At 48.9% G+C, this 27,227-nt stretch overlaps 1 protein-coding gene across 1 annotated transcript; it reads left to right on the top strand.

Annotated features, from left to right (window-relative positions):
• The first annotated feature begins 411 nt into the window (after nt 1–411).
• On the top strand, nt 412–24,207 carry HAPLN4 (hyaluronan and proteoglycan link protein 4). The gene is given in 6 exon segments (XM_060233091.1): nt 412–482; nt 3,848–3,929; nt 3,931–3,970; nt 10,427–10,789; nt 18,293–18,595; nt 23,851–24,207. Coding segments are annotated over 6 exon segments (1,209 nt in total). The 3' UTR covers nt 24,201–24,207.
• The last annotated feature ends 3,020 nt before the right edge of the window (nt 24,208–27,227 follow it).

Genomic DNA, 27,227 nt, shown 5'->3' with positions numbered 1-27,227 from the left:
ACAACAGACACCCTGTGAGGTGGGTGGGGCTGGAGAGGGCTCTCACAGCAGCTGCCCTTTCAAGGACAACCTCTGCCAGAGCTATGGCTGACCCAAGGCCATTCCAGCAGGTGCAAGTGGAGGAGTGGGGAATCAAACCCGGCTCTCCCAGATAAGAGTCCGCACACTTAACCACTACACCAAAAGACATCCACCAGGCCTTGACTAGGTCCGGGGCTTTTTCTTCTCTGGCCTCAGCCTTGTGGAACATGCCCCTGATTGAGAGCAGGGCCCTACGGGACTTATTAGAGTTCCACAGGGTCTGTAAAACGGAACTATTCCACCAGGCTTTTGGCTAACCAGTGGCCAACCACACATTCTGGCCCCTCCTGCTCAAAGTGCCCTCATACTGGCTCCATGGTGTAAAGGGCAATGGTTTCCATCAATAGTAACCAGACTATTACGATGTTTCTGCCCACCTGCCCTTCAATGCAGGCAGCACGGTGGATTACTGCTGGCTTGCAATCTGTTTTCAAATTGGATTCAGTTGTTAATGGTTTGATGATGCAGTTTTAGTGTTCCTATTTCTTTTGTGACCTGCCCTGAGCCCGCTCGTGGGGGAGGCCGGGATAGAAATGTGAAATAAATCAATAAATGTTTCTGAGGAGCTGCCCTCGCTGTGCCTCCGCACAACTGAAAAGCGAGCGGAGCATTTGCTGTTTTGGGATCCCCCAGGAGTCTAACACCCTTGCGTCCCCCGGCCCGTCCAGCTGAAACGGGAGACGACAGATAACCTCGAAACCTGATAGCTGCTTTCTTGCCACTCTACCTTGTGAGGCAGCCTGAAACGGGGACAGTAGAGGCTGGGGAAACTTGAGAGTCCGGCAGAACTGAGTGTCTCAAAAAACCTGGGCTTGGAGTTCAGGCAGGGATTGCACGGTGGTTGTGGCTTTTGAAAGGGCCCCACCATCTGCACCACCGGATCCCAAAGTTGTGCCTGTGTTCTGGGCCCAGCCCATTGTTGGCTGAAGTCCCGCTGCTTCAGCAGCCTGGCCTGGCTTTCATCCATGCAAAGAATTCGCAGGTTTCCCTTTAAAATTCTCTTCTCTCCCCCCCCCCCCCCCCTTCAGCTTTATCCCTCCTTCCGGTCCCATTGCAGCCTCTTTTAATGCAGTAATTGCCACAGTCTCTTTGCCACTGGTCCCTTTGCGCAACTTTTCACCTCTTGCAAGCAGCTGTTTTCTCTCCCCCCCCCTCCCCTCCACGCACACACATCGCTGCCAGCCCTTGCCTTCCTCTGACTTTTGCTGAGTAAGACGCCAGAAGGGATTCTGCAACTCATCAACTGGATGTACTAAAAAAGAGAGAGGGAGAGAGAGAAAGGAGGAAAAGAAGAAACGTGAGAAACCAGAACCTGCCCCTCCCCACCTCCTTGACTTCTCCCCCCCACCCCACCCCATCCCTGGGCGAACTGCATCTGTCTCAAGTTCTCCAGCCCCTGAGAGTCACTTCTGGGCTGGGACAGCCCGTCCCCCTTCAAGGAGAAATGGTGAGTCGTTGTGGGCTTTTTTTTTTTTTTTGGTGCAAGGTTGCCTTACAGTTTGTGGTTCACCTTCATTCTGCAACGTTGGCTCATGTGGGGCTTGCTGCAATCTCTCAGGAGAGCATCCCTCCTCTCCGCTGGGTACCACTTTTCCAGGGATGCTGCCTGCATCCCTTTTCCTTGCAGTGAGATACAGAAAGAGAGAGGGGCAAACAATTTTTTAAAGTCGTTTTTGAAGAATTAGGGTATGGGGTTTTTGTCATGTTACTTTTTAATTCTCTTCCTCCCCCGGGGAAACCAAAAGTGTTAGGATTTCCTCTGCCTTCTTACCTGCGCAAAGAAAGTTTGCTTTGTATCCTAAAGGAGTGCATTTGAAGGGGGAAAATACGGAAAATTATCTTTGGATTGCCGCAACCTGGCAAAGGCAGTTAAAGACTGGGGTCCCTTAGAGGTTAAGAGAAATGCCCATCAATTTTTCTCCATCAGATGAGAGGCATACATTATTAACTCCTTAGTGGCTGGCATGCTCGTGTAGTCCCCCAAACCTTTGCGCTGCTTGCTAAATCTCACAAAGAAAAGTCATTTCCTGCATTTGGATTTCTCCGTCAGCTGAATGCTCTAGCCGGCCGGCCCTGGAACTCAGGATCTTTCCACACCAGTGTTCCGTCTAAGCTGAGTTTGTGTGAGCTAGCTCACAGTTATTTAGCCTCTGGCTCAGGCATTTTTGTGTTAGCTTAGGAAAAATGGCCCCAGAGCAGGCTAAGTTATGCAGTAGTTCACAACTTTAATGCCAGTAGCTCATAAAGTAGAATTTTTGCTCACAAGACTCCATAAGTTAGAGGGAGTATTGTTCTACACCACCCATTTTGGAGCAGCAAAAGTGAAATTGAAATATTCAAGCAACCTCCTTAGATGGAGGACTGTAACAGCAGGGGATCTGTCCCAATGGTGGGGGAGGAGGGCATCAGCTAAACTATAGCCTCAGCTGAGGGTTGCCAAAACCTCCAGGTGATGGCTGGAAATCTCCTGGGATTACAGCTGACTTCCAGGCAACAAGAGATCAGTTCACTTGGAAAAAATTGCCACTTTGGAGGGTGGGCTCTGGGTCATTGTACCCCACTGAACTCCCCACCCTCCCCAGCAAGGCTTTTTTGTAGAAAAAGCCCAGCAGAAACTCATTTGCATATCAGGCCACACACCCTAACGCCAAGCCAGCAGAAACTGTGTTCCTCTGCATTCCTGCTCAAAAAAAGCCCTACTCCCAAAATCTCCAGGAATTTCCCCACCCAGAGCTGGCCCGTCTACCCGAGACTTGTGCACTGAACCATAGAAGAAACTCAGTCTTCTTTCACGGGGCCTTTTTTTGTGGCAGGAACTCCTTTGCCTATTAGGCCACACTGCTCTGATGTAGCCAATCCTCTGAGCGCTTTCAGGGCTCTTCTTACAGGGCCTACTGTCAGCTCCAGGAGGGTTGGCTACATCAGGGGGTGTGGCCTAATAGGCAAAGGAGTTCCTGCTACAAAAAAAGCCCTGCATCTTTCACGCTCATTTGTGGGGGAGAGGGGGGAGGTTCCTCCCATGCTGCTTGGGACCCCCTCTTAGAGCCTCCCAAGATATCCCACCCTGTCCCTTAAATGCTACCACCTCTCTCTGACACACGCACACACACACTTTGCCTTCAAATCCTTCCGCAAAACCTGCCTTTTCCCAGCGACGCCTTTGAGAGAACCATTCTGCAAAGCCAGAAAGCCGGGAACTGCCTATCTTGGCATCCGCCCAAGCAGGGATTCCTGGAAGGGAATGAGGGAATCGTGTTACCAGGTTGGGAAATTCCTGGAGATTTGGGGGTGGAGCCTGGCGAGGACTGGGACCTCAGTGGGGCACAATGCCATGGAGCCCACCCTCCAGGGGAACTAATCTCTGGAGCCTGGAGATGAGCTATAATCCCAGGGGAGGGAATCCCCAGGTCCTACCTGGAGGCTGGCATACCAACCGCCAAGGTTCCCTTTCTGCTTCCCTCCCTCTCGTTTTCCCCCAGCTGATGTAGCCAATCCTCCTGGAGCTTAGCCCTGTACTAAGAGCCCTGTAAGCTCTTGGAGGACTGGCTACATCAGGGGTGTGTGGTCTAATATGCAAAGGAGATCCTGCTACAAAAAAAAGCCCTGCTGTGGACATCAGAAAGACCCCAGCTGGATCTGATCAAGGGATGTCCATCTAGACCAGCATCTTGTTTCCAACAGAGGATAGGCAGATGCTGCGTTACAAAAAAAAATCTCCACAGGAGGGCATAAAGTCCTATTGCATTATCCTTTTCTTCTCTGCTAGATTCTTCCAAGAGGTCCAAACTCTTCTTCACGTTGCTGTCTTGACGCTGCTCCTCCTCCTTACCCTGTCCTGCCAGCTGGCCGTTGGCCAGAAAAGGCCGGAAAAAGGTTGTGCATGTCTCAGGTGTGTGATGGTACTCTGGCTTTTTGGGGTGGGTGTATTATGCATGCACCATTTGGGGCAATAAGTCCTTGGTCTTAATTTATGTCTTGCATGAACATAAGACTCTGACTATAGATGGGGTTGGTGTTCAAAATATATGGCTTGTTTGTTTTTTTTAATTTTTGTACCACTAAGAACACCCCTTTTTGTCCTGTCAGAGCCAGTTTGGTTAAAAGTGGGGGGCTTTAATCTGGGAGAACCGAGGTTTGATTCCCCCACTCTTCCTCCGCATGCATCCAGCTGAGTGATCTTGGGTCAGGTCACAGCTTTCTCAGAGCTCTCCCGCTACCTCACAGGGTGTTTGTTTGTGAGGAGAGGAAGGAAGGAGATTGGAAGCCACTCCAAGTGAGGGGTTTGGGTATAAATCCAACTCTTCTTTTTTTGCTGCTTGGTTGTTTTGTCCATTCTTCCTTCTTTCCTCTCCTATGGCCTGCCTTCCTTCCTTCCTTCCTTCCTTCCTTCCTTCCTTCCTTCCTTCCTTCCTTCCTTCCTTCCTTCCTTCCTTCCTTCCTTCCTTCCTTCTTCCTTCCTTCCTTCCTTCCTTCCTTCCTTCCTTCCTTCCTTCCTTCCTTCCTTCCTTCTTCCTTTCTTCCTTCCTTCCTTCCTTTCTTTCTTTCTTTCTTTCTTTCTTTCTTTCTTTTCTTTCTTTCTTTCTTTCTTTCTTTCTTTCTTTCTTTCTTTCTTTCTTTCTTTCTTTCTTTCCCCCTCCATGTTTCAAAAAGATTGGACTAGGGGTTCAATTCTATGAGCCCCAAAAGAAGATGCCCCTATCCATTATTTTCAAATGGAGGGAAGGCATTTAAAAGGAGTGCGGTTCCTTTAAATGTGATGGCCAGAACTCCCTTTAGAGTTCAAAAAAATCTCTCCAACCATGAGACTTTTTGCTAGCTGCTCTGTAAAGAAAAACACATTGACTGTACAAACCTTCCCTCTTGGACAAAGATGCCATCACATTGAAACGTGTAGAATATGTTGCTCTCCACATAGAGGACTGTTTGGAACGTCTGCTCCGCTTGGAATCATTTATGAATGGACTTTTGCGCTTATTCTAGCACTTTGAGTTCACAGCATTGATGTAATTATGAAGTAATTTTGTATATATTGATTGGAATTCAATGAAACTATCTATGAATTGTCATTGATTTGTGAAACTTATTATATTTAGTGAATATACCAGTAATTTTGTAAGGATTTTGTTTCTGGATTGGATCTTGTGTCTGTACTTCTCCCTTGTGCTGTATTTCTTGAGTCAGACCTGGCAAACCTCCCCTGGCTGCTGTCTTTGCTTAGCTCCCAGGTCCTGGTAAGCTCTGGTCAAACTGGACTATTCGGGCTGTTCCCTAAATTAAAACCCAGCATTACCTTAAATTAAACCTCGAGAGAAAGAAGACTTTAAAAAAAAATGAAAGAAAAATAATTGAGCAGCTTAAAATGAATCTAACCGTTTTGTCCAAAAATGGTTAGACGCTATGAAATTATTTTAAATGATCAACACCTTAATCTAAAGCCTGGATGCATGGAAATTCTTTGGCCTGGCATCCAAAACAGTAACCTAGGCAGTAGGTGAGCCTCCAGGGCAGGGCTGGTCAAACTTGCTTCACATAAGAGCCACATAGAATAGACGTCAGGTATTTGACAGTCGCAAGATGGAAAGGAAAGGAAATAGATGGGGGGGGGGGTGAGAGTGAGAGGTGAAAAGAAAGCAACTTTAAATGCATTCTCCAAGCCAGTGGCTGGCTTGGCTAGGAGAAGTGATTTAAAGAGACATTTGTCTTCTCCAAGCCAGCTGACAGGGCAGTGGGGACTTCAAGAGCCACAGATTATGTGTGAAAGAACCACATGTGGCTCCTGAGCCACAGTTTGGCCACCCCTGCTCCAGGGGAAGGGCATTCTAGAAGTGAGGTGCCATCCCTGCAAAGGCCTGTATCTTATTATCCCCTGACTCACCTCAGAAGGCAGGGGTACCAAGGGAGCAGGGCTTGCAAGACACAACTTAACTGATGGGCTGGACAATATGGAAGGAGAGCGTCCTTCCCTGTTCCTTAGCCATTTATGGTTTTTAGGATTGCCAGCCCCCAGCTTTTGGGAGCTTCAAAACCACAACCCCAAACAGGGACATCGCTGTGTGATGTCCCTGATGTGATGATGTCACATCCAGGTGATGTCATTGCACCAGGGCTGTCATACAGTGACATTCTGATTTTGAGGCAAACTCTATGGTTTTGAGGGCAAAAAACCCCATAGAGATTTGCCCCCAAAACCCAGAGCATCATGTGTGCCATTGCCAACAAGATGATGCCACTTCCAGGTGATGTCATTGCGCTGGGAACATCATATGCGATGTCCTGCCCACCCTCAGAACATCCCCAAATCCCCTCCCCACTGTGATTGCAAGAGGACCTGGCAACCCTGATACTTTTAAAAGTAAGAACCAGCACTTTGAATCATGACCTGAAACACATGGACCATTGGGTTAACAGGCTCAGCCTGGCAACTAGTAGGAGGATTGGGGATGGGGACCTGGAGGCACAGTTGCAAGTGCAATGGCATCATTTCCAGGAAACACCCAGAAGCAATGGCAGTTGCTCTAGGAATTGGCAGAAGCTCTATGGTAAAACCGTAATGTTTCTAGTGATTCCTAGAACAACCGTTTTCATTTCCAGGTTTTCCCTGGAAGTCATGTCATCATGATTGCAATGCCATTAAAGTTTTAGAGACTGGCAAGCCCTAATGGACAACCATGGGAACATGTAACCCTTGAACTGTGTTTTCCAGAGAAAATCCAACCTAATTGTCTTGTATATTCATCTTCTGTTATAGTATTCAGATTATAGATTTGTTACTAACCCTGAATGAAACTAAGGCACGTCAAAGTAGCAACCCCCACCTTTCTTCTTTCGCCAGGCTCAGCCAGGCCTGAACCCAGGATGTGCTAGCCGCAAGATAGATAAGGAACCTAGCGTGTGAATTTCACACGTGAATGTAGAATTGCTTTCGATAAAAAGCTTTTGATAAAGTTCCTCATCAAAGGCTCCTTAGTAAGCTCGAGAGTCATGGAGTAAAAGAACAGGTCCTCTTGTGGATCAAAAACTGGCTAATTAATAGGAAGCAGAGAGTGAGTATAAATGGGCAGTCTTCGCAGTGGAGGACGGTAAGCAGTGGGGTGCCGCAGGGCTCAGCACTGGGTCCCATGCTCTTTAACTTGTTCATAAATGATTTGGAGTTGAGAGTAAGCAGTGAAGTGGCCAAGTTTGCGGATGACACTAAATTGTTCAGGGTGGTAAGAACCAGAGAGGATTGTGAGGAACTCCAAAGGGATCTGTTGAGGCTGGGTGAATGGGCGTCAACGTGGCAGATGAGGTTCAATGTGGCCAAGTGCAAAGTAATGCACGTTGGGGCCAAGAATCCCAGCTACAAATACAAGTTGATGGGGTGTGAACTGGCAGAGACTGACCAAGAGAGAGATCTTGGGGTCGTGGTAGATTACTCACTGAAAATGTCAAGACAGTGTCTCTCTCTCTCTCTCTCTCTCTCTCTCGGCTTGGCTTCGCGAACGAAGATTTAAGAAGGGTGCAATAGTCCACGTTTGCTGCAGGCTCGCTGGTGGCTGACAAGACCAATGTGGGACAGGCAGGTCCGGCCACAGCGGCTGCAGGGAAAAGTCTGATTTAGGGTTGGTCCTGTAGCAGTGCGATTCTTCCTCAATCTCCTTTTGTCCTCAAGACCAGCTATGCGTGCGTTCTCAAAGGAAGAGACAGCCTGGTGGATGGTGTGCCTCCATGCTTTGCGATCTGAGGCTAGGTCAGACCACTGGTGATGGTTGATGTGACAGGTGCTAAGGGATTTCTTCAAGGAGTCCTTGTACCTCTTCTTTGGTGCCCCTCTATTTCGATGGCCGGTGGAGAGTTCGCCATACAGGGCAATCTTGGGAAGGCGGTGGTTTTCCATCCTAGAAATATGCCCTGCCCAGCGCAGCTGCGTCTTCAACAGCAGTGCCTCGATGCTGGTAACCTCCGCCCTCTTGAGGACTTCAGTGTTGGTCACAAAGTCACTCCAGTGGATGTTGAGGATAGTGCGAAGGCAGCGCTGATGAAAGCGCTCAAGGAGTCGCAGGTGATGACGGTATAAAACCCACGATTCGGAGCCGTAGATGAGGGTTGAAGAAATCCCTTAGCACCTGTCACAAAGGAAGTACTTCTTCACCCAAAGGGTGATTAACATGTGGAATTCACTGCCACAGGAGGTGGTGGCGGCCACAAGTATAGCCACCTTCAAGAAGGGTTTAGATAAATATATGGAGCACAGGTCCATCAGTGGCTATTAGCCACAGTGTATGTGTGTATATAAATTTTTTTGCCACTGTGTGACACAGAGTGTTGGACTTGATGGGCCGTTGGCCTGATCCAACATGGCTTCTCTTATGTTCTTATGGTTGTCATCACAACCGCTTTGTAAACATTGATCTTTGTGCCTTTTTTCAGATGCTTGTTGCTCCACACTCTTTTGTGCAGTCGGCCAAATGCACGGTTTGCCTTTGCCAGCCTGTTGTCAATCTCCTTGTCGATCTTGGCATTTGAGGAGATGATGCACCCCAGGTAGCTGAACTGCTGGACTGTCTTCAGAACTGATTCACCCACAGTGATGCAGGGAGGGTGATAATCTTCCTGGGGTGCAGGCTGGTGGAGAACTTCTGTCTTCTTCAGACTAACTTCTAGGCTTCATATGCTGCAGAGCTGACAGTGTGTGATTGCAATAAAAAAGGCCAACGCCATGCTGGGTATTATTAGGAAGGGAATTGAAAACAAATCAGCCAGTATCATAATGCCCCTATATAAATCGATGGTGCGGTCTCATTTGGAATACTGTGTGCAATTCTGGTCACCGCACCTCAAAAAGGATATTATAGCATTGGCAAAAGTGCAGAAAAGGGCAACTAGAATGATTACAGGCTTGGAACACTTTCCCTATGAAGAAAGGTTAAAACGCTTGGGGCTCTTTAGCTTGGAGAAACGTCGACTGCGGGGTGACATGATAGAGGTTTACAAGATTATGCATGGGATGGCGAAGGTAGAGAAAGAAGTACTTTTCTCCCTTTCTCTCAATACAAGAACTCGTGGGCATTCAATGAAATTGCTGAGCAGTCTGGTTAGAACGGATAAAAGGAGGTACTTCTTCACCCAAAGGGTGATTAACACGTGGAATTCACTGCCACAGGAAGTGGTGGCAGCTACAGGCATAGCCAGCTTCAAGAGGGGGTTAGATAAAAATATGGAGCAGAGGTCCATCAGTGGCTATTAGCCACAGTGTGTATATATATATGTGTGTATGTGTGTGTGTGTGTGTGTGTATACATATATATACACACACACACACACATATATATATATAAATTTATATATATTTATATATATTTATATATATAAATATATAAATTATTGGCCACTGTGTGATACAGAGTGTTGGACTGGATGGGCCGTTGGCCTGATCCAACATGGCTTCTCTTATGTTCTTATGTTCTTAATTGTCTATAGAATCTTTGATGTGCCATCTTAAAGCCTGTATTCTCCTGTTACAAAGTATCAGTTCCAATTTCTCCCAGCTTGGATGAGCCACATGGATTATCAATAAACCAAACTTTGTTTCAAGATTCAAGGACTGGTTATTTTGAGATCTCATGCTTGACACAGCCATGTTTAGAGCAGCCGATCCCCAGGTTGGGGCAGAAGATTTCCCAGTTTGGAGGCCCTCCCCCTGCTTCAGTGTCATCAGAAAGCGGGGGTGGGGGGTGGGAATGTCTGCTGGGCAGTCCGTTATTCCCTATGGAGACCGATTCCCATTGAGTATAATGGAGAATTGATCCACGGGTATCTGGGGCTTGGTGGGGAGGCTGTTTTTTGAGGTAGATGCACCACATTTGCAGCATAGCATCCAACCTCTCCTCAAAACACCCTCCAAGTTTCAAAAAGATTGGACCAGGGGGTCCAACTCTATGAACCCCAAAAGAAGGTGTCCCTGTCCTTCATTATTTCCAGTGGAGGAAAGGCATTTAAAAGGCTCACAGTCCCTTTCAATGTGATGGCCAGAACTCCCTTTGGAGTTCAATTGTGCTTGTTACAACCTTGCCCCTGGTTCCACCTCCAGTGTCTCCTGGCTCCACCCCCAATGTCTGCAGATATTTCTTGAATTGGACCTAGCCATATTCTACCTTTGGGTAGGCCAAGTTTTATCTATTTATTTGTTTCTTTATATATTCCATTCATTTGTACCCTATCTTTCTCCTTAATGGGAACCCAGAGCAGCTTACAGCACCCCCCTCTCCTCCATTTATCCTCACAACAACCCTGCAAGGTAGGTTGGGCGGAGAGGGTGTCAGGTTCTGAATCCCAGAATCCTCCTAACATCCCTCTCTGTCCTTAGAGGATGACAGTGGTGCTGTCGTGGTGCAGACGGCCCCCGGCAAAGTGGTGACCCATCGTGGCGGGACAATCATCCTTCCCTGCCGCTTTCACTACGACGTGTCGGCTCACGATCCCGACGAAATCCGCCTGAAGTGGACCAAGGTGGTGGACCCCATGTCGTTTGAGGACGTCTTCGTGGCCATGGGCAAAGAGCGCAGGGCCTTTGGGAGCTACCGGGGCCGCACGGCACTGCAGGAGGACGATGCCGGGGATGCCTCCCTGATCATCCGGAACGTCACCCTGCAGGATTACGGGCGCTACGAGTGCGAGGTCACCAACGAGCTGGAAGACGATGCGGGGATGGTCAAGCTAGATCTGGAAGGTAACGGGAGGTTGTTCGGGGTGAGGGAACCAAGGGAGTCACGTCAACCTGCCCCATAGAAGAGAGATTGGAGGGGCAGTGCATCTACAATAGCAGGGTTTGCCGGTTCCAGGTGAGGAAATACCTAGAGATTTCAGGGGCAGAGCTTGAGGAGGGCAGGGGCTGGGAAGGGGAACAGTGGAGTCTTATGCCGTGAAGTCCATCTTCCAAAGTGGCCATTTTCTCTAGGTGCATTCGTCTCCGTTGCTTGAAGATCTGTCGTAATTGAAAGAACAACCAGTTTGGTTTAGATACCATTTTCCAACATAACAGATGGAATCTAAACCAAACTGGTTGTTCTTTCAGTTTAAGTGTACTATTCTGTCATAGATTCTAACTTAGAGCGTTTTCGCACTCACCTTCAGCCGGCGCGACGCCCCTCTTCACCGCGCAGGATCTGCGCGGATTTCGCACTTAAAGCCTCGGAGCAGCCGAAAGAGCCGGAAATTCCCGGCGCAAAAGCCGCGCAAACGGAAACTGCTTTTTGGCGGTTTACGTTTGCGCCGCAAAAGCGCCGGGAGTTTCCGGCTCTTCCGGCTGCTCCGCGGCTTTACGTGCGAAATCCGCGCAGATCCTGCGCGGTGAAGAGGGGGGTCGCGCCAGCTGAAGGTGAGTGCGAAAACGCTCTTAGAAATAGTTTGCATGTTTAACCACTGCCCACCAGTTCTATGTAGCTCTGCTCACTGTACCCCATTCCATTGTCTGACGAACTGCGCATGCACACCAAAGCTTACGTTCTGAATAAAACTTTGCTGTTCTTAAAGGTGCTGCTGGACTCCTACTTTGTTCCATGTAGGTTGAGAGCATCTAGAGAGGATGTTTTCCTGTACTGTTTGTTATTTTTAATCCCAGGAAGCCCTCCCTTTATTAGAAAGTAAAGTTTCCGTTTTAAAAGCTAATGCGTTTGCTTTGCTGAGTTTTGATCGCTGCTGCATTTACGTTTAGCTAGCAAGAACCCCAAAGCTTCGACATTCAAAGCAAGTGTTCAGGTGCTGGCCCAGGGCCCTTTGATAGTCAGCTAAGATGCTAGGTCCAAGGAGGTGTAATCGAGGTTTCAAAAAACATCAGTGGTGTGCAAAGAACAGAGAGAGTGGTAACAAAAAAAAACAAACAACCACCACTGGGGCTGCTCTAGAGTTGCAAACATCCAGGTGTCACCGGGAGATCTCCCATGGTTAAAATTGATCTCCAGACAACCAAGATCAGTTCCCCTGGAGAAAACGGCTGCTTTGGAGGGTGGACTCTATGACGCAAGGGGGGCCAGACTTGCTTAATGTAAGAGCCACATAGAATAAACATCAGATGTTTGAGAGCCACAAGACGTGAACGTCAGAGGAAGGAAGGAAGGAAAATAGATACGAGCAGAGCTTTTTTGTAGAAAACGCGCAGCCGGAACTCATTTGCATATTAGGCCACACACCCCTGACACCAAGCCAGCTGAACTGCATCCCTGTGTGTTCCTGCTCAAAAAATGCCCTGGATATGAGAAGGGAGAAAGAGGTGGGAAAATGCCCTGGATATGAGAAGGGAGAAAGAGGTGGAAAGAAAGCAACTTTAACTTTAGATGCATTTTCCAAGCTGCTGACTGGCTTGGCGAAGGGATTTAAAGAAGCAAGTGCCTTCTCCAGTCCGTCTGACGGGGTCGTGAGGATTTGAGAGCAACACAATATGTGTGAAAGAGCCACATGTGGCTCCCAAGCCATAGTTTGGCCTCCCCTGCTATGGCATTATACCCCTGCTGAAGTCCCTCCCCTCTCCAAACCCTGCCTTCCCAGGCTTCACTCACCAAAGATATACGATTAGCAGAGTAACGTGGAGAGAACCACGAATAACAGCCAGGCACACGGTTTAGCTTAAGAATAAAAGGAGTTGACTTTACTAATGATGAAAGGGATGACTGGGATTTCTAGAAAACAAGAAAGGATTCAATATCCTATCTAGCTTCTAAGCTACATCTCGACTCTCTCTCGTCTTAACTTCAACTGCATGGAGATCTGAGGGCTTAACACAAAGGGCAATAAAACTGACCAAATGTTTTCCCCTAGACCACCACCCCAAAATATGGATTAGCCTATTAGGGCTCTCCCTCAATGGTCACTATGCATATTGACACCTAGCCTTGGCGGGAAGTACGTGCAAACATTCTCATTGGCTCTACCAATCTCACTGGCTAAACATCAGCATGCATATACAAACACTTAATTAACTCATGACAACAGGAAGTGAAATTGCATCAAACCCCCAACAATTTCCCATCCCAGAGCTGACATCTCTGGACACTTTGCCAAGGTACACTGCTCCTTCGCCTAGGGGTAGAAAGGGCCCCCCAAGTCAGCAGCCAACTTTTGGCCACCCCAGAGGGTTTGCAAGGCAAGAGGCGAAGAGAGGTGGTTTTCCCGTTGCCTGCCTATGCGTACCAACCTGGGAGTTCCTTGGTGGCCTCCCATCCAAGTACTAACCAGGGCTGATCCTGCTTAGCTTCTCAGACCTGATGAAATCCAGCTAGCTTGGGCTATCCAGGTCTGGTCTTTCACAAGGGTTGACCAGTACCCCATGGCTGCCAGTGGGGGGCTTTTTCCCCATGTCCGTGCAGTGCATGTGGCGCAAGGACATCACCTGAAATATCATGCCAGGCATGTCATGTGGGTGACGCTCTAGGAATTTGTGGAAACTATAGTTTTGTGTGGGGATGCTCTAGCAATTGGGGGGGGACTCTATGGTACCATAGAGTTTCCCCTCAAATTGCTAGAGTGTCCCCACTCAAAACCATAGAGTTTCCTGCGAATTCCTAGAGCATCCCCCTGTGACACACCTGGTGTGATATATCACTTCTGGGCATTGCACATGCCGTGCAGCAACAGGTCTCTTTGGGGCATGGGAATCTCTTGCTGGCCTCCCTCCCTGCTGTCAGGTTGGGGCCCGCCAAACCAGGGGATCCTCCATCCCCAGCGGGAACTTGGCAGCCCTCTCTTTCACACAGGAGTGCAATTTTTCATATTCAAGGGGGGGGGTGCAAATGAGGAACGTGGAATACATTTCGAGCTGATTTTAATTTCAGTGCGATGGAAGAGCTGTTTGGGGGAAGAGGGGAGGTCCTTGAGGGCACAAATTCAGAAGGGTCCCTTGGGGGGCGCTTTGGCCTCCTCCTCATGCTCCGGTGCTGCTTCGTTTGTTTTTTATTTCTCCCTGCGGAAACTGCCTCTCTCCCTAGACACACTTTCCCCCCTCTCTGGTTGGGATGTTTTACGAATCCGGCTCCCTTTCATCCATCTTCCCAGTTTTATTAGCTGGTGACACGAAAGCCTTCAGCCACAATAAAAGTCAATAAGAGCTACGATAAAGCACCCCAGACACGCTCCCACATGGGGGGAGGGGAGGAGGTGAGGAAAGAAAGGGCTGGGAGGAGGGAGGCTTGAAAGTTGGCAGAAGAACAGCCACCCTGTTTCCCAAGTGACCCGGAGTTGCATGTCAGGATGCCATCCCTCCAGGCAGGACCTGGGGATTCCTCATAGAATTACAGCTTATCTCCAGACTACAGAGATCAATTCCCCTGGAGAATATGGCTGTTTTAGAGGGTGGACTGCATGGCATTTTACCCCACTGAAGTTTTGGTGTAATGGTTAAGTGTGTGGACTCTCTTCTGGGAGAACCGGCCAGCCCTGGTTTAACCATAGAGTTTGGTGAATCATAGTGTTGTCCCTTGCAATAATTATGTCACTTCCAGTTTTCTCCAGAAGCGGTGCTGTGTGGCAACTCAATGCTGGCATGCCTGTCCCTACCCCTCCAATCCTCCTAGAGTTGCCACTCTAGCATTTCCCAGTACTCTATAAACCATAGAGTTTGAGATGAATGCTACAGCATTACCCCTGCACAAATGACATCACTTTTGAGTTACACTGGAAGTGACACCACGGTGTCTCCAGCAAGGCCTCTCCCAGATGCCAGTTGTCAGCCTTGGGTTGACACTCGTATCCTTTCCAGATAAACCCATGCACAGGAGCAGGCTGGGAAGTAAAAATGGCCTCCCTGACCTAAGCTTCCCACTCAGATAGGTGGTGGGGAAAGATTCAATGCCATGCCAGTGTGTAATGTGCAATGCCGCTTCCAGTGCAAAACTAGGGTTTAATCATAGAGGAATATTCCGCATTCTCATTTTCCTTGTATCTGCGCTTCTGTTGCTTCCAGGGAGGGGTCTAGCCCACCTGTGTTGCTCCCTCTAGGGGCTGACTCGATATTGCCTCACTTTATGTCAGGCATAAAAAGCTGCAGGCAGATATACCAGACATAAAGCGATGTAATATCAAATCGACCCCTAGAGGGAGCAAAACACAAGTGGAACAGAGGTGGGGGGGAACCCCTGAAGCAACAAGATTACACAAGTGAGGAAGATGCAAATATGGAAAAGATCACAGTTTTGGATGCATCCTACAGCATTGGTTTTCCTTGGGAAGTGACGTTGCACCAATGCCTTGTCCCAGCCCCTCAAAGTCTCCTGCTGTACTGACAGGCACTCTAGGTCTGAGCAGGGCTTTTTTTGTAGCAGGAACTCCTTTGCATATTAGTCCACACCCCCTGATGTAGCCAATCCTCCAAGAGCTTACAGAGCTTTTAGTACAGGGCCTCCTGTAAGCTCCAGGAGGATTGGCGACATCAGGGGGTGTGGACTAATATGCAAAGGAGGTCCTGCTACAAAAAAAGCCCTGGGCCTGAGCCAAGTGAGCCCTAAGCTCCTGGGTGTTGGCTCCGCCTGCCCTGATTCTGCCAGTGACTCTCTAAGAGAACCCCAGTGTATGATGGCATCCAGATGTCTTCTTTTCAGCCTTATCAGTGTGCATTGCCTGGTCTAGTGGTTGTCAGATGAGGGTGTGGGAGACCCAGATTCGAATCCCCACCTATGCTGTGGAAGCTCACTGGGTGACCTTGGGGCAGTCAAGCTCTCTCAGCTCAAAATACCTCACTGGGTTGTCATGAGGATAAAATGTAGGAGAGGAGAAAGATGGAAGCCACTTTGGGTCTCCATTGGGAAAAAAGGAAGGGTATAAATGAATCAAATAAATAAATAAATTATCCACACACAAAAAACCCTCCCCACAATCCGTGCACATTGTTTTTTGCTCGTTGCACTGCATGCACACTCCTCTTTTTATCTTTTTTTCCCCTCTGCTATTACCACTGACTCTCTGGAGCTGATCTTGTATTGAAATAAAACTTCGAACCTGAATAAATAACCGTTTGTGGGTGGGGAAAGAGACAAATTGCCGAAAACTGCAAGCTTGGCTGGCCCCCAACTCTCTGTGCAAAATGTGGAAGCAAACAGAAAGACAGAAGATCCCTAATGTGCCAGCTTCCCTCTGGAAACAAGCCCAAATAATTCAGAACTCCAGATTCCAGGCTTAAATGTGGACGAGGAGAACTTTGGAAAGATCCCAGTCATCTATTTCCGTTTCCAAAGCCCAGGCTTGCTATATTATGCTGGGCAAAGATGCGCCAGTAGATGGTCCCCTTCTCTCTCCTGCCTTGTGCTGTTCCCACTGGACCTAGTTAGTATCGGATTCCACTGGGGCTTGGTGTTAAATTGCAGGAGTGAGCTAGCATTGGATTGCAGGGGGGTGGGGGGGGGGGGAGGAACATAGATGCTGCTTGCTGCAATAAAGGGAGATTCTCCTGGCGCTTGTCCGCCTCGGATGCTGTTACGACTGTAATCCCCAAACAAGCCATCAAACCGCTGAATGCCACAGAAAAGAAATCATTAAACAGCAAAAGGTTTCTGTCTGGTAAAGCTTTCAAGCGACTGCAATACTGCTTCCCCGTCTGAAAAAGAAACCCCAGTCCAGAGCGGCAACTCATACAGTGAGACAAATGGGCACTCTCCCTGACATGAGCCTCTGCATTCTCCATTATAGCCTTTGGGAATCATTACACTGAATGGGCCTTTAGGGTTACAGTTTGTGTCACAGTTAGGTTAGGTTTAGCATTATGGTTAGCTTTAGGGTTGGTATAAAGGTAACTTAGATTTAATAGTGATGTTTTTCCATTCTCTATCATAGCCTATGGGAATCATTAGAGTGAATACCCTAGGGTTAGGGTTCAGATGTTGACCAGTTATTTTTTCCGTTATTCCTCTGCTCTGAATTTTTTTTTTTTTTTTGCTTAAACAGAGAGAGCAATTCTGAACCTTATTAGGAAGGCTATATTTCTCTCTCCCCCACCCCCAGTTTTTAAAAAGGTTTTATTAAAAGATAGAAGAATAACAGAAAAATAATATTTCCAAGGAAGGGGAATTCAACCTTATTCCTTCCACCAAACAAGGCGTGTAGTCTGGTCAGTAACCTTAAGTTTGCCTAGTGACAGGGCCGGCCCTGACCTTAAATAAGAGCCAGCTTGGTGTAGTGGTTAAGTGTGTGGACTCTTATCTGGAAGAACCAGGTATGATTCCCCACTCCTCCACTTGCAGTTGTTGGAATGGCCTTGGGTCAGCTATAGCTCTGGCAGAGGTTGTCCTGCTGTAAGAACTCTCAGCCCTACCTACCTCACAGGGTGTCTGTTGTGAGGGGGGAGGTAAAGGAGATTGTGACCGCTCTGAGACTCTGAGATTCAGAGTATAGGGCAGGATATAAATCCAAATCACACTTTGCTGCCTTATCAGGGTCACTAACCCCTGTTGGCTAAATGGAACCTTCATGTCCATTTAACCAGGGGATGCTGTTGCTTGTTAACTCCCTTGGAGCATCTAGCTTGACCTTGTTTGGAAGCAGCATGCTGAGTTTAGTGGCTCATTTTGGGCTTTATCCCTCAAGATCAGAGGTGTCAAACATGTCACCCGAGGGCCAAAACAGGCCCCCAGAGTCTCCTATCAGGCCCGCAAGCAATTCCTTCTCTCTTTCTTGCTTCCTTCTGCATCACAGCTTGCTTTGCCAGGCTTGCTCAATTGCACAGGAGCTACAGAGCAAAGCCTCTATTTTTCCATTGGCTGAACAGCACACGAAGCAGTTTAGGTACAAAAGCTCGCAATGCCCAGCCATTTCATTTTTTTTCCCTCTGGGTCTTGGGTTCAAAGCATTGACCATGAGATTTCTATAATGAATGTCAGTCAATCAAAACGAGGTTTGCAACTTACAGATACCCCCCTGAACAACACCTGAACACCATACTCAAGATTGCTCCAGGGCAGACATCAGATTTTGATGCAATAATGCAGAGCAAGAGGTGTTAGTTATCGGAAACTGTTAAGTAAGCAAAATATTGCAAGAGTGCTAATCTTTTAAGCATATTTTATTTTAAGTTTAAATTTTTTTTTTGTATATCTCTGTGTTCTTTATAAGGTTTATATCTCCACTACCTGGCATGACATTTATGACGCACACGGCCCAGCCCGACAAGGTCTCATTTATGTCACATCCGTCCCGCATAATGAATGAATTCGACACCCCTGCTCAAGATGATCCTTGTACTTTTCTCCCTTAGGGGTGATCTTCCCGTACCACCCCCGCTTGGGCCGCTACACCTTGAACTTCCACGAGGCACAGAAAGCGTGTCTGGAACAGGACGGGATCCTGGCTTCCTATGACCAACTGCATGAGGCTTGGCTAGAAGGGATGGATTGGTGCAACGCCGGGTGGTTAGAGGACGGATCGGTGCAATACCCCATTTCCAGGCCGAGAGAGGAATGCGGACAGAAGGAGACCCCTGTTGGGGTGAGGAACTATGGATACCGGCACAAAGATGAGGAACGTTATGATGCCTTCTGTTTTACTTCCAACCTGAATGGTAAGGGACATGGGAATGTGTTAGGGTGGCTGGGAGACAAGGGGCAGGATTCTGGCAGAATAGGCTCATGTGATGCCGTGACATCATTTCTGGCTGTGACATCACCATGTTGTACGATGCATTAAGATTTCCTTGAAACTCGGTGGTAGGACCCAGACAGATCAGGGAAATTCCTGCTGTGCCACATGATCTGGTGACGTCACTTCTGTGCGCAGCTGGAAGTAACTTTGCAGCAACTGCACTACACTGTTTCCTCCCATTTCCCCCTAGATGTCCCACTGTGTGGCAGTGGGGGATGGAGCACTAGGGTGGGAAGGGAAGTTACCCACCACAACCTGGCCACCCTAGAGTGAAGACAGGTGGCATATGTGTTGGAATTGATTTATTCTAAAATCCAGACAGACAGACAGACAATATAATTTAGCAGCTGTCAGCACAAAGAAAATCTGAGGCGATTTGCTTGTGTTTGAATTGGGGCTAACTGTTCTGTTGGAAGCTGAGGCCCTGGAGCCAACATTATTAGAACTTTTAGGACTGAGGCCTTAAATAGTCAGGCAAAGAGGTGGAGAAGCAAGCACAGACCCTTACAGGAACGCCAATGAATTCTTAAATGGACAGCATCCAATTAAGGTGGCCTGTCATTTGACAGGGTTGGTTTGGTTCTAGGGTTGTCAACTCCAATTCCAGAAATATCTGGGGACTTTGGGGGTGGAGCCAGGAGACTTTGGGGGTGGAGCTAGGAGCAAGGGTGTGACAAGCACAATTGAACTCCAAAGGGAGTTCTGGCCATCAAAATTAAAGGGACCTCACAACTTTTTAAATGCCTTCCTTCCCTCCACCCTCCCCTTTTCCGATTCCACCCCAGAGGCGGAGTGGAGTGGGTGACACCACCGTGCTGCTGCCGCCTCTTCCCCACCCCACTGCAGCCGCTCCTCCGAGATGGGCCCACTCCCCCCCACCTCTGACTCCACCTCAGAGGCAGAGCAGAGCGGGCGATGCTGCTGCGCTGCCGCCCCCTCCCCGCCCCATCCCAGCTGCTCCTCCGAGATGGGCCCAGCCTGAGCCCATCTCGGGGAGCAGCCACGGTGAAGCAGAAAAGAGGCGGCAGACGTGCAGTGGTATCGCCCGCTCCGAGATGGGGCGGCTCGCCACGCTCCTTGGTGCCGTTTCCCCCCTCCCCCCGCTTCCGTTTTTTGGGGGAGCGGGGGAAGAGGCTGGAAATTCTGGGGTCCCCCGCCAGGGCGGGAGGGTTGGGAAGCCTATTTGGTTCTCAGTTTTGTGATAATCCATGCACGCCATTCAGCAGCCACCGTCTTAGAAGAGGCATTACCTCCTTTCTGAAGAGCTCTTCCAGGTTGCAGGGCTAAGCAGGTAGATTCCCTTTGTGTGTTCAAGAGGGAGGGGGGAATGTTTGTACTTAGGAGGCATTCCCTTCTGGGTGTTTCCGAAATAAGAGAGAACACCTTACCTGAAGAGGCTTTCTGTCCTGTGAGCTGGAGCTGAAGAGAAGGTTCTCTCAAACGATAGCATTGCCGACCTCCAGGCGGCAGGAGATTTTCTGGGATTACAACTGATCTCCAGGTGACAGAGATCAGTTCACCTGGACAAAATGGCCACTTTGGAAGGTGAACTCTATGGTGTTATACCCATTGAAGCCCCTTCCTCGCTAAACCCTCCCCTCCTCAGGTTCCACTTTCAAAATCTCCAGGTATTTTCCACCCCAGAACTGGCAACCATACCCAGGTGTCTCCTGCAATTTCTGTGGGATATCAGGGCTTTTTTTTAGCAGGAACACAGTTCCGGTTGGCTTGACATCAGGGGGTGCGGCCTAATATGCCAATGAGTTCCTGCTGGGCCTTTTCGACAAAAAAAGCCCTGTGCCCTGTGTGAAACAATGGTGATGTTGGGGTGTGTGGCCTAATATGGAAATGAGTCGCTGCTGGGCTTTTTCTACAAAAAAAAAAAAAACCCTGGTTATCATACTGAAAAAATTAACAAGGATTTTTCAATGAACAAAAATCTGCTTGCCAGTTAGTCAGGACAAACTTTTGAAATCAACCAACGTAGCTGGAGAATCAACGGAGTGGCATAGTCCATTTTTTATACCAGCTTTGTAAAAAGGAAGAGGAGGACATAATGTTCTCCTCCCCCTCCTCTAGCTCAGATAGTTTCATTACTCCCTGTCCCAACAGATGGGGTTTTCAGCAGTGGCTGCCGGTTGTTTGCCAGAAGTCAAATACAGCCACAAGCCGGCCGGGTTTATATGACAGGCTGTCTGTTAGCGGTAGATTGTCAAGGTGCCTTCGTAATAAAACCTGTAATGGAGTATGGTGGGGGAAGCAGGAAGAGAGGCATTTATTCAAACTGTGGCCTGAAAAAGCCATTTTACTTTCTGCCCAAAATAATTTCAGACTCCTTTATGTGTTTGCCTGACTCTTTATCTCTGTAGAGTTGCTGACCTCCAGGTGGAACCTCAAAATCCCCTGGAATTGCACCTTATTTCCAGACCACAAAGAGCAGGCAAAGGTGGCTTTGGAGGGCAGACTTTGTGATATACCTTAGAAAAGGGGTGGCCAAACTGTGGCTCAGGAGCTACATGTGGCTCTTTCACACAGATTGTGTAGCTCTCAAAGCCCTCACCGCCCCATTGGCCGGCTTGGAGGAAACATTTCTCTTTTTAAATCACTTCTCCTAGCCAAGTCAACCAGTGGCTCGAAGAAGGCATTTAAAATTAAAGTTGCTTTCTTTCCATCTTTCTCTCTCTCCCTCCCCTCCCTCATCTGTTTTCCTTCCTTCCTTCCTCCCTCCCTCCCAGAAGGAAGATGTGGAGGAAGGGAGAGGTGGAAAGAAAGCAACTTTAACTTTAAATGCATTCTCCAAGCCACTGACTGGTTTGGCTTAAAGAAGTGAATTAAAGAGAGAAAGATCTCCTCCAAGCTGGCCAACAGGGCAATGGGGACTTCAAGAGTCACACAATATGTGTGAAAGAGCCACATGTGGCTCCTGAGTTTGGCCCCCCCTGCTGTGTGCCCTCACCTGAGTTCTTTGCAGGAAAGTCAGGATAAAAATGGATGAGACGGAATTTTTAAATCCTGCTGATGAGATTTTTCCTTTCTGCTACAGCTAACTAAGAACCCATTAGGAAACAACGGTAATCAATAACCAATCAAACTGATGAAATGGCAATGTAAAAAAAACAGCAATGAGAAAAAGCTCGGTAATAACCGTTTCTGCAAGGGCCAACTGCAAACGGATAGTAAAGAAGATTGCAGAACTGGCAAAATGAAAACATTTCTGCTGGCTGCCTCCATGTTCCAAGACCAGGCACCACCTGATAGGGTTGCCAGCCTCCAGGTGGGACCTGGAGATCCCCAGGGAAAAGAGACCAGTCCTCCTGGAGAAAATGGCTGCTTTGGAAAGTGGACTCTGTGGCATTATACTCTGCTGAGGCCCCTCCCTTCCCTTCCCCTCCCCAAACCTCATCCTCTCCAGGCTCGACCCCCCAAAAACCTCCATGTATTTCCCATCCCAGAACTGGGACCTGGAGTTCCCTAGGATTTACAACTGATCTCCAGACCACAGTGATCCAAATCCCCTGGAGAAAATGGCAGCTTTGAAGGGTGGGCTCCATGGCATCACATTAGGGTTGCCAGCTCTGGGTTGGGAAATACCTGGAGATTTGGGGGAAGGAGCTGAGGGAGAGCAGAATGTGGAGAGGGGAGGGGCCTCAGCAGGGTACAAAGCCATAGAATCTACCCTCCAGAAGCAGACCTTGGTCAGTAATAATGGGGCATCTCCAGGTGGTACCTGGAGGTTGGCAGCCTTACATCACATCTCAGCTGAATTCTTTCCTTTCCTCAAACATGAGGGGTGCCAGTTCTGGGTTGAGAAATACCTGGAGATGTTGAGGGTGGAGTCTGAGGAGGGCGAGGTTTGGGGAGGGAAGAGACTGCAATGTGGTATAATGCCGTGGGGTCCACCTTACAAAATGGCCGTTTTCTCCGGGGGAACTGGTCTCTGTCACCTGGAGATCAGCTGTAGTAGCAGGAGATCTCCAGGCAGGAAGTAGGAGGATTGTTCCCTATGTAATTATTGTAGGCTTCAGCTACTGATGAAGAAAAAGAAGACTGCAGATTTATACCCCGCCCTTCTCTCTGAATCAGACTCAGAGTGGCTTACAATCTCCTATATCGTCTCCCCCCACAACAGACACCCTGTGAGGTGGGTGGGGCTGAGAGGGCTCTCACAGCAGCTACTTTTCCCAGGACAACTCCTGCGATAGCTATGGCTGACCCAAGGCCATTCCAGCAGCTGTAAGTGGAGAAGTGGGGAATGAAACCCGGTTCTGAGTCCGCACACTTCACCACTACACCAAACTGAATGTTTGCATTGATTTTTCAATATAAAACCAGGGACTCCTGTGCATATTAGGCCACACACCCCTGATGTAGCCAATCCTCCAAGAGCTTTAGGAAGTTAGTACAGGGCCTACTGTAAGCTCCAGGAGGATTGGTTACATCAGGGGGCATGGCACAATATGCAAAGGAGCTCCTGCTACACAAAAGGCCTTGTATAAAACAAATAAGATTGTAAGCTCTTTGGAGTCTGGTTTGGTCCCATTCCAAAGTGATAGCAACAAAGAAGACGGTGAGCTTTCTGGATTCAACTTATTCATCCTTGGACCTGAGGAAGACTTGAAACGGAGTACTGGATCGACCTGTAGTCCATACTTTATATTTGGGATTTGTATGTTGTATATGAAAGAGCCTCATGGCACAGAGTGGTAAGCTGCAGAGCTGCAGTCCAAGCTCTGCTTGCAACCTGAGTTCAATCCTGGGGGAAGCTGGGTTCAGGTAGCCGGCTCAAGGTGTCAACAGGCTTCCATCCTTCCGAGGTCAGTAAAATGAGTACCCAGATTGCTGGGGGCAAAGCGTAGCTGACTGGGGAAGGCAGTGGCAAACCACCCTGTAAAAAAAAAAAGTCTGCCAAGAAAACGGCATGATGTGACATCACCTCATGGGTCGGTAATGACTTAGTGCTTGCACAGGGGACTACCTTTACCTTTTACCTTTACCTTTTAATGTTGTATATACTTGGACACAAATGACTGGCAATTACTAAATTGCTTATTGCTGCGTCTGGAGCAATGTATTTTTGATCTGTACACTACCTGGAGGTTGGCAACCCTCGGTCTGGCTGCCCCCTTTGCCCTTCTTTCTCTCGCTCATTTCTCCTCTCTCTGCCTTCCCTTTCAGGCAAAGTCTACTTCCTCAAGACCTATCGGAAGCTCAGCTTCCTGGAGGCTGTCCAGGCCTGCAAGAAGAATGGTGCCACGGTGGCCAAAGTGGGCCAACTCTACGCTGCCTGGAAGATCCAGCTGCTGGACAAGTGTGAAGCGGGCTGGTTGAGCGATGGAAGCATCCGGTACCCCATTGTCAACCCCCGGTCTCGGTGCGGAGGCCGGGAGCCGGGAGTTCGCAACCTGGGCTTCCCGGACAAGAAATACAAACTCTTCGGCGTCTACTGCTACAAGGCCGCTGACAGCCCGGAGCCCAAGAATAAGGGAAAAGACAGTCAAGGGAAGTGGAAATCATTCCAGGTGTAGCGGGGACAGACAGTCACAGCACAACCATTGGCCTGTGAGGAAATCTGCCCTCTTCCTTTCCCTTCTGGAGTGCTGGGGGGATTTCTTTGGCATCCCCTTTGAGGAAATGGATGGTGCCCAAAGGGACCAGTTGTAAAGCTCAGAATGAGAACGTGTCTGATTCGATTTACGTGCCGGAACCACCTAGAAGACCAGCTTGGGTTCGGGCTGCTTGCATCTGGCTGCAGCTGCTAATTCTTCCGCTTGTCTGCCCCCTCCCATGGGAAAACAGAGGGTCTGTCTTGGCTTCTTGCAACTCGCTCTATATTAACGCTTCCGGTAAAGCTTTAGCGGGGGTGGGGGGATTGCTCTGGGTTTCAAAGGAACAAAATGAGGGACATGCGGAGTCAACCCTGACAAAAATTCTCTGACTTTTGAAGACCTGGTGGCATCCGGTTGGAACAGAAACTCCCGCTGTGCTGCCCAGGGAACTGTTTTAGGGAGGATTTACATCTCTCTTTTGCATGAGCCTGTCGGTAAACACCCAGCAGGGATTCCAAAATGGAACGGGGGCGAGTCCCCCCCCCCCTCCGCTACCCTCCCTGCTTTGGACCACAGGCACTCTTGTCCGGTTTCCTTTCTGTTCTGGCGACCCAAAAATGCTGTCAGCCTTATTCATGACCTGGCTCGTTGCGTAAGGTTGTAACCCCTTTGGGGGACAAGGATGTATTCTTTATTAGCTCTTGTGGCTCTACCAAGGGACTAGTCAACAAATGGAACTTTGTATGTGGAGGGGGTTGACTTCAGAAAAGGGGGTGGGGCTTGATTTCAGGCAAGAGCGGCAGCCTCCCTTCTCCCTCCACCCTGTTCCACCAAACTGGCGCCCCAACAAGGCTGAAATATAAAAGACAGGGCTAAAATGGGAAGGGCACAGAGGTCAGGGGGAAGACAGAGGAAGATTGCCTGTAGAATAAATTCCAGGACAAGTGGGTGGGGCAGAGAGAGCTCTAAGAGAACTGCTCTTGAGATGTGACTGACCCAAGGTTGCCCAGCTGGCTGCATGTGGAGGAGGAGGGGGAGAATTGGTTCTCCAAATTAGTCTGCCGCTCCTAACCAGTACACCAAACTGGCTCTCCAAAGACTTTCTGTGCTGAACCCATTGGCTTCATGGGATGTTTCTGATTACGGTGGAAGGGGATGTGGATGAGTTAACTTTTTTCGACCTCATCTGTCGTTTTATCAGCCTTTCTTGAATTGCATTTTCTCATCCTCTTTAGCCTTTCCTCGCAGGGAATCGGTGTCCTGGATGGCAATCAATAGTACAACATTTTTTCCCTCCAGGAAGGCTTGGCCGTGCAGTCCAAGGAGGACAGAGTTCACTTGGGATGAAAGCAAGTAACTGGCTTTGGAATTGCTGTTGGAGAGCCCTGAGCAGGATTTGGCCTAGAAATCGCTGGGAGCAAATGGGCATCTCCCCACTGTGTTTCTCCCCCATCCCATTCTGTAAAATATTGGATGTCTTTGCCTTGTTCCAGTTGACAGTCCTGATTAAAAACAAGCCTCCATGGTGATTCCAGAGTGAGTGGTGTCATGCCTGTTACACAGCGCAGAGGAGTGCAAGCACAGCGGGGTGGGGGCGGGGCTGGAGGGTTGCCAACTCTGTGTTGGGAAATACCTGGAGATTTGGAAGTGGAGCCCAGGGAAGGTGGGGTTTGGGGGAGGAGAGGGCTCTCGCAGGGCTTTTTTCTTGTAGCAGGAACTCCTTTGCATGTTAGGCCACACCCTCGAATGTAGCCAATCCTTCAAGAGCTTACAGGGCTCTTCTTACACGGCCTGCTGTAAGCTCCAGGAGGACTGGCTACATCAGGGTTGTGTGGCCTAATATGCAAAGGAGCTCCTGCTACCAAAAAAGCCCTGCATGAAGGTATTCCACGGACTTGGTGGATTTCTTGGTGTTCAGATTTTGCATTAGTTCTACCCCTACTATCAACAACTCCTTTCCATCAACTCAGTCACAAGAAGGGGGAGGAAAATGGCCGTGCTCTCAAAGGGGCTGCTCTCCCAAGCCTGGCGACTGGCCCGCTCCTTTGCTGGCAACCCAGTTAATTTTAAACTCATGTACATGTAGCTCTCTTCAGCGATAGGCTTCCCTGGATCAGGCCTCCTTTGGAAAGAGGGTGTGAAACGACAGCGAGTTAGCAGAGACTCAAATCTGGGCAGAGAGCAGAGGGGTAAAGCGACTGCTTTGCTGGCTGGGAATGGAGACCTCTGCATCAGAATCCAGCATCTCCCCCAAGCAGCTGGCTCTCTTTAGCCCTTTTACGAGGTTGGCTGCATCAGGGGTGTGTGGCCTAATATGCAAAGGAGCTCCTGCTACTAGAAAAGCCCCACATTCATGAGTAGGGTTGCCAGCTCTGGGATGGGAAATATCTGGAGGGGTTTTTTTTTGGGGGGGGGGAGGAGTTGGAATTATATTCTGCACTTCACTCGGAGTCTCAGAGAAGCTTACAATCTTCTTTCCTTCCTCTCCCCACAGCAGACACCCTGTGAGGTAGGTGGGGCTGAGAGAGCTGTGACTGACCCAAGGTCATCCAGCTGGCTGCATGTGGAGGAAGAGTGGGGAAATCCCACCCAGTTTTCCAGATCAGAGTCTGCCTTTCTTACCCACTGCACCATACTGGCTTTCAGGTGGAGGGTGGGGATTGAGAAGGGATGTAATGCTATAGTCTCCAGTCTCCAAAGTGGCTATTTTCTGCAATCTCTGATCTCTGTTGCCTGGATACCACTTGTAATCCCAGGAGATCTGCTGCCCACCGCCTGGAGGTTGGCAAAACTACACAATGACATATAACAGTGTTGCAGCTGGGTAGCTATGCTGGTCTGAAGAAGATCTGAGTCCAGTAGCATCTTAAAAACTAACAAGCTTTATGGCAGTGGTGTCAAACATGCGGCCCAGGGCTGAATCCGGCCCCTGGAGGGTTCTTATCAGCCCCCCCCCCCCGAGCAACTGGCTGTCATCTGCTTCCTTCTCCCTCTCTCTTGCTTCCT

The sequence above is a fragment of the Heteronotia binoei genome, chromosome 2 (genome assembly GCF_032191835.1).
Source record: "Heteronotia binoei isolate CCM8104 ecotype False Entrance Well chromosome 2, APGP_CSIRO_Hbin_v1, whole genome shotgun sequence".
NCBI classification, from domain to species: Eukaryota; Metazoa; Chordata; class Lepidosauria; order Squamata; family Gekkonidae; genus Heteronotia; species Heteronotia binoei.
This window is presented reverse-complemented; position numbering and strand designations above follow the sequence as displayed.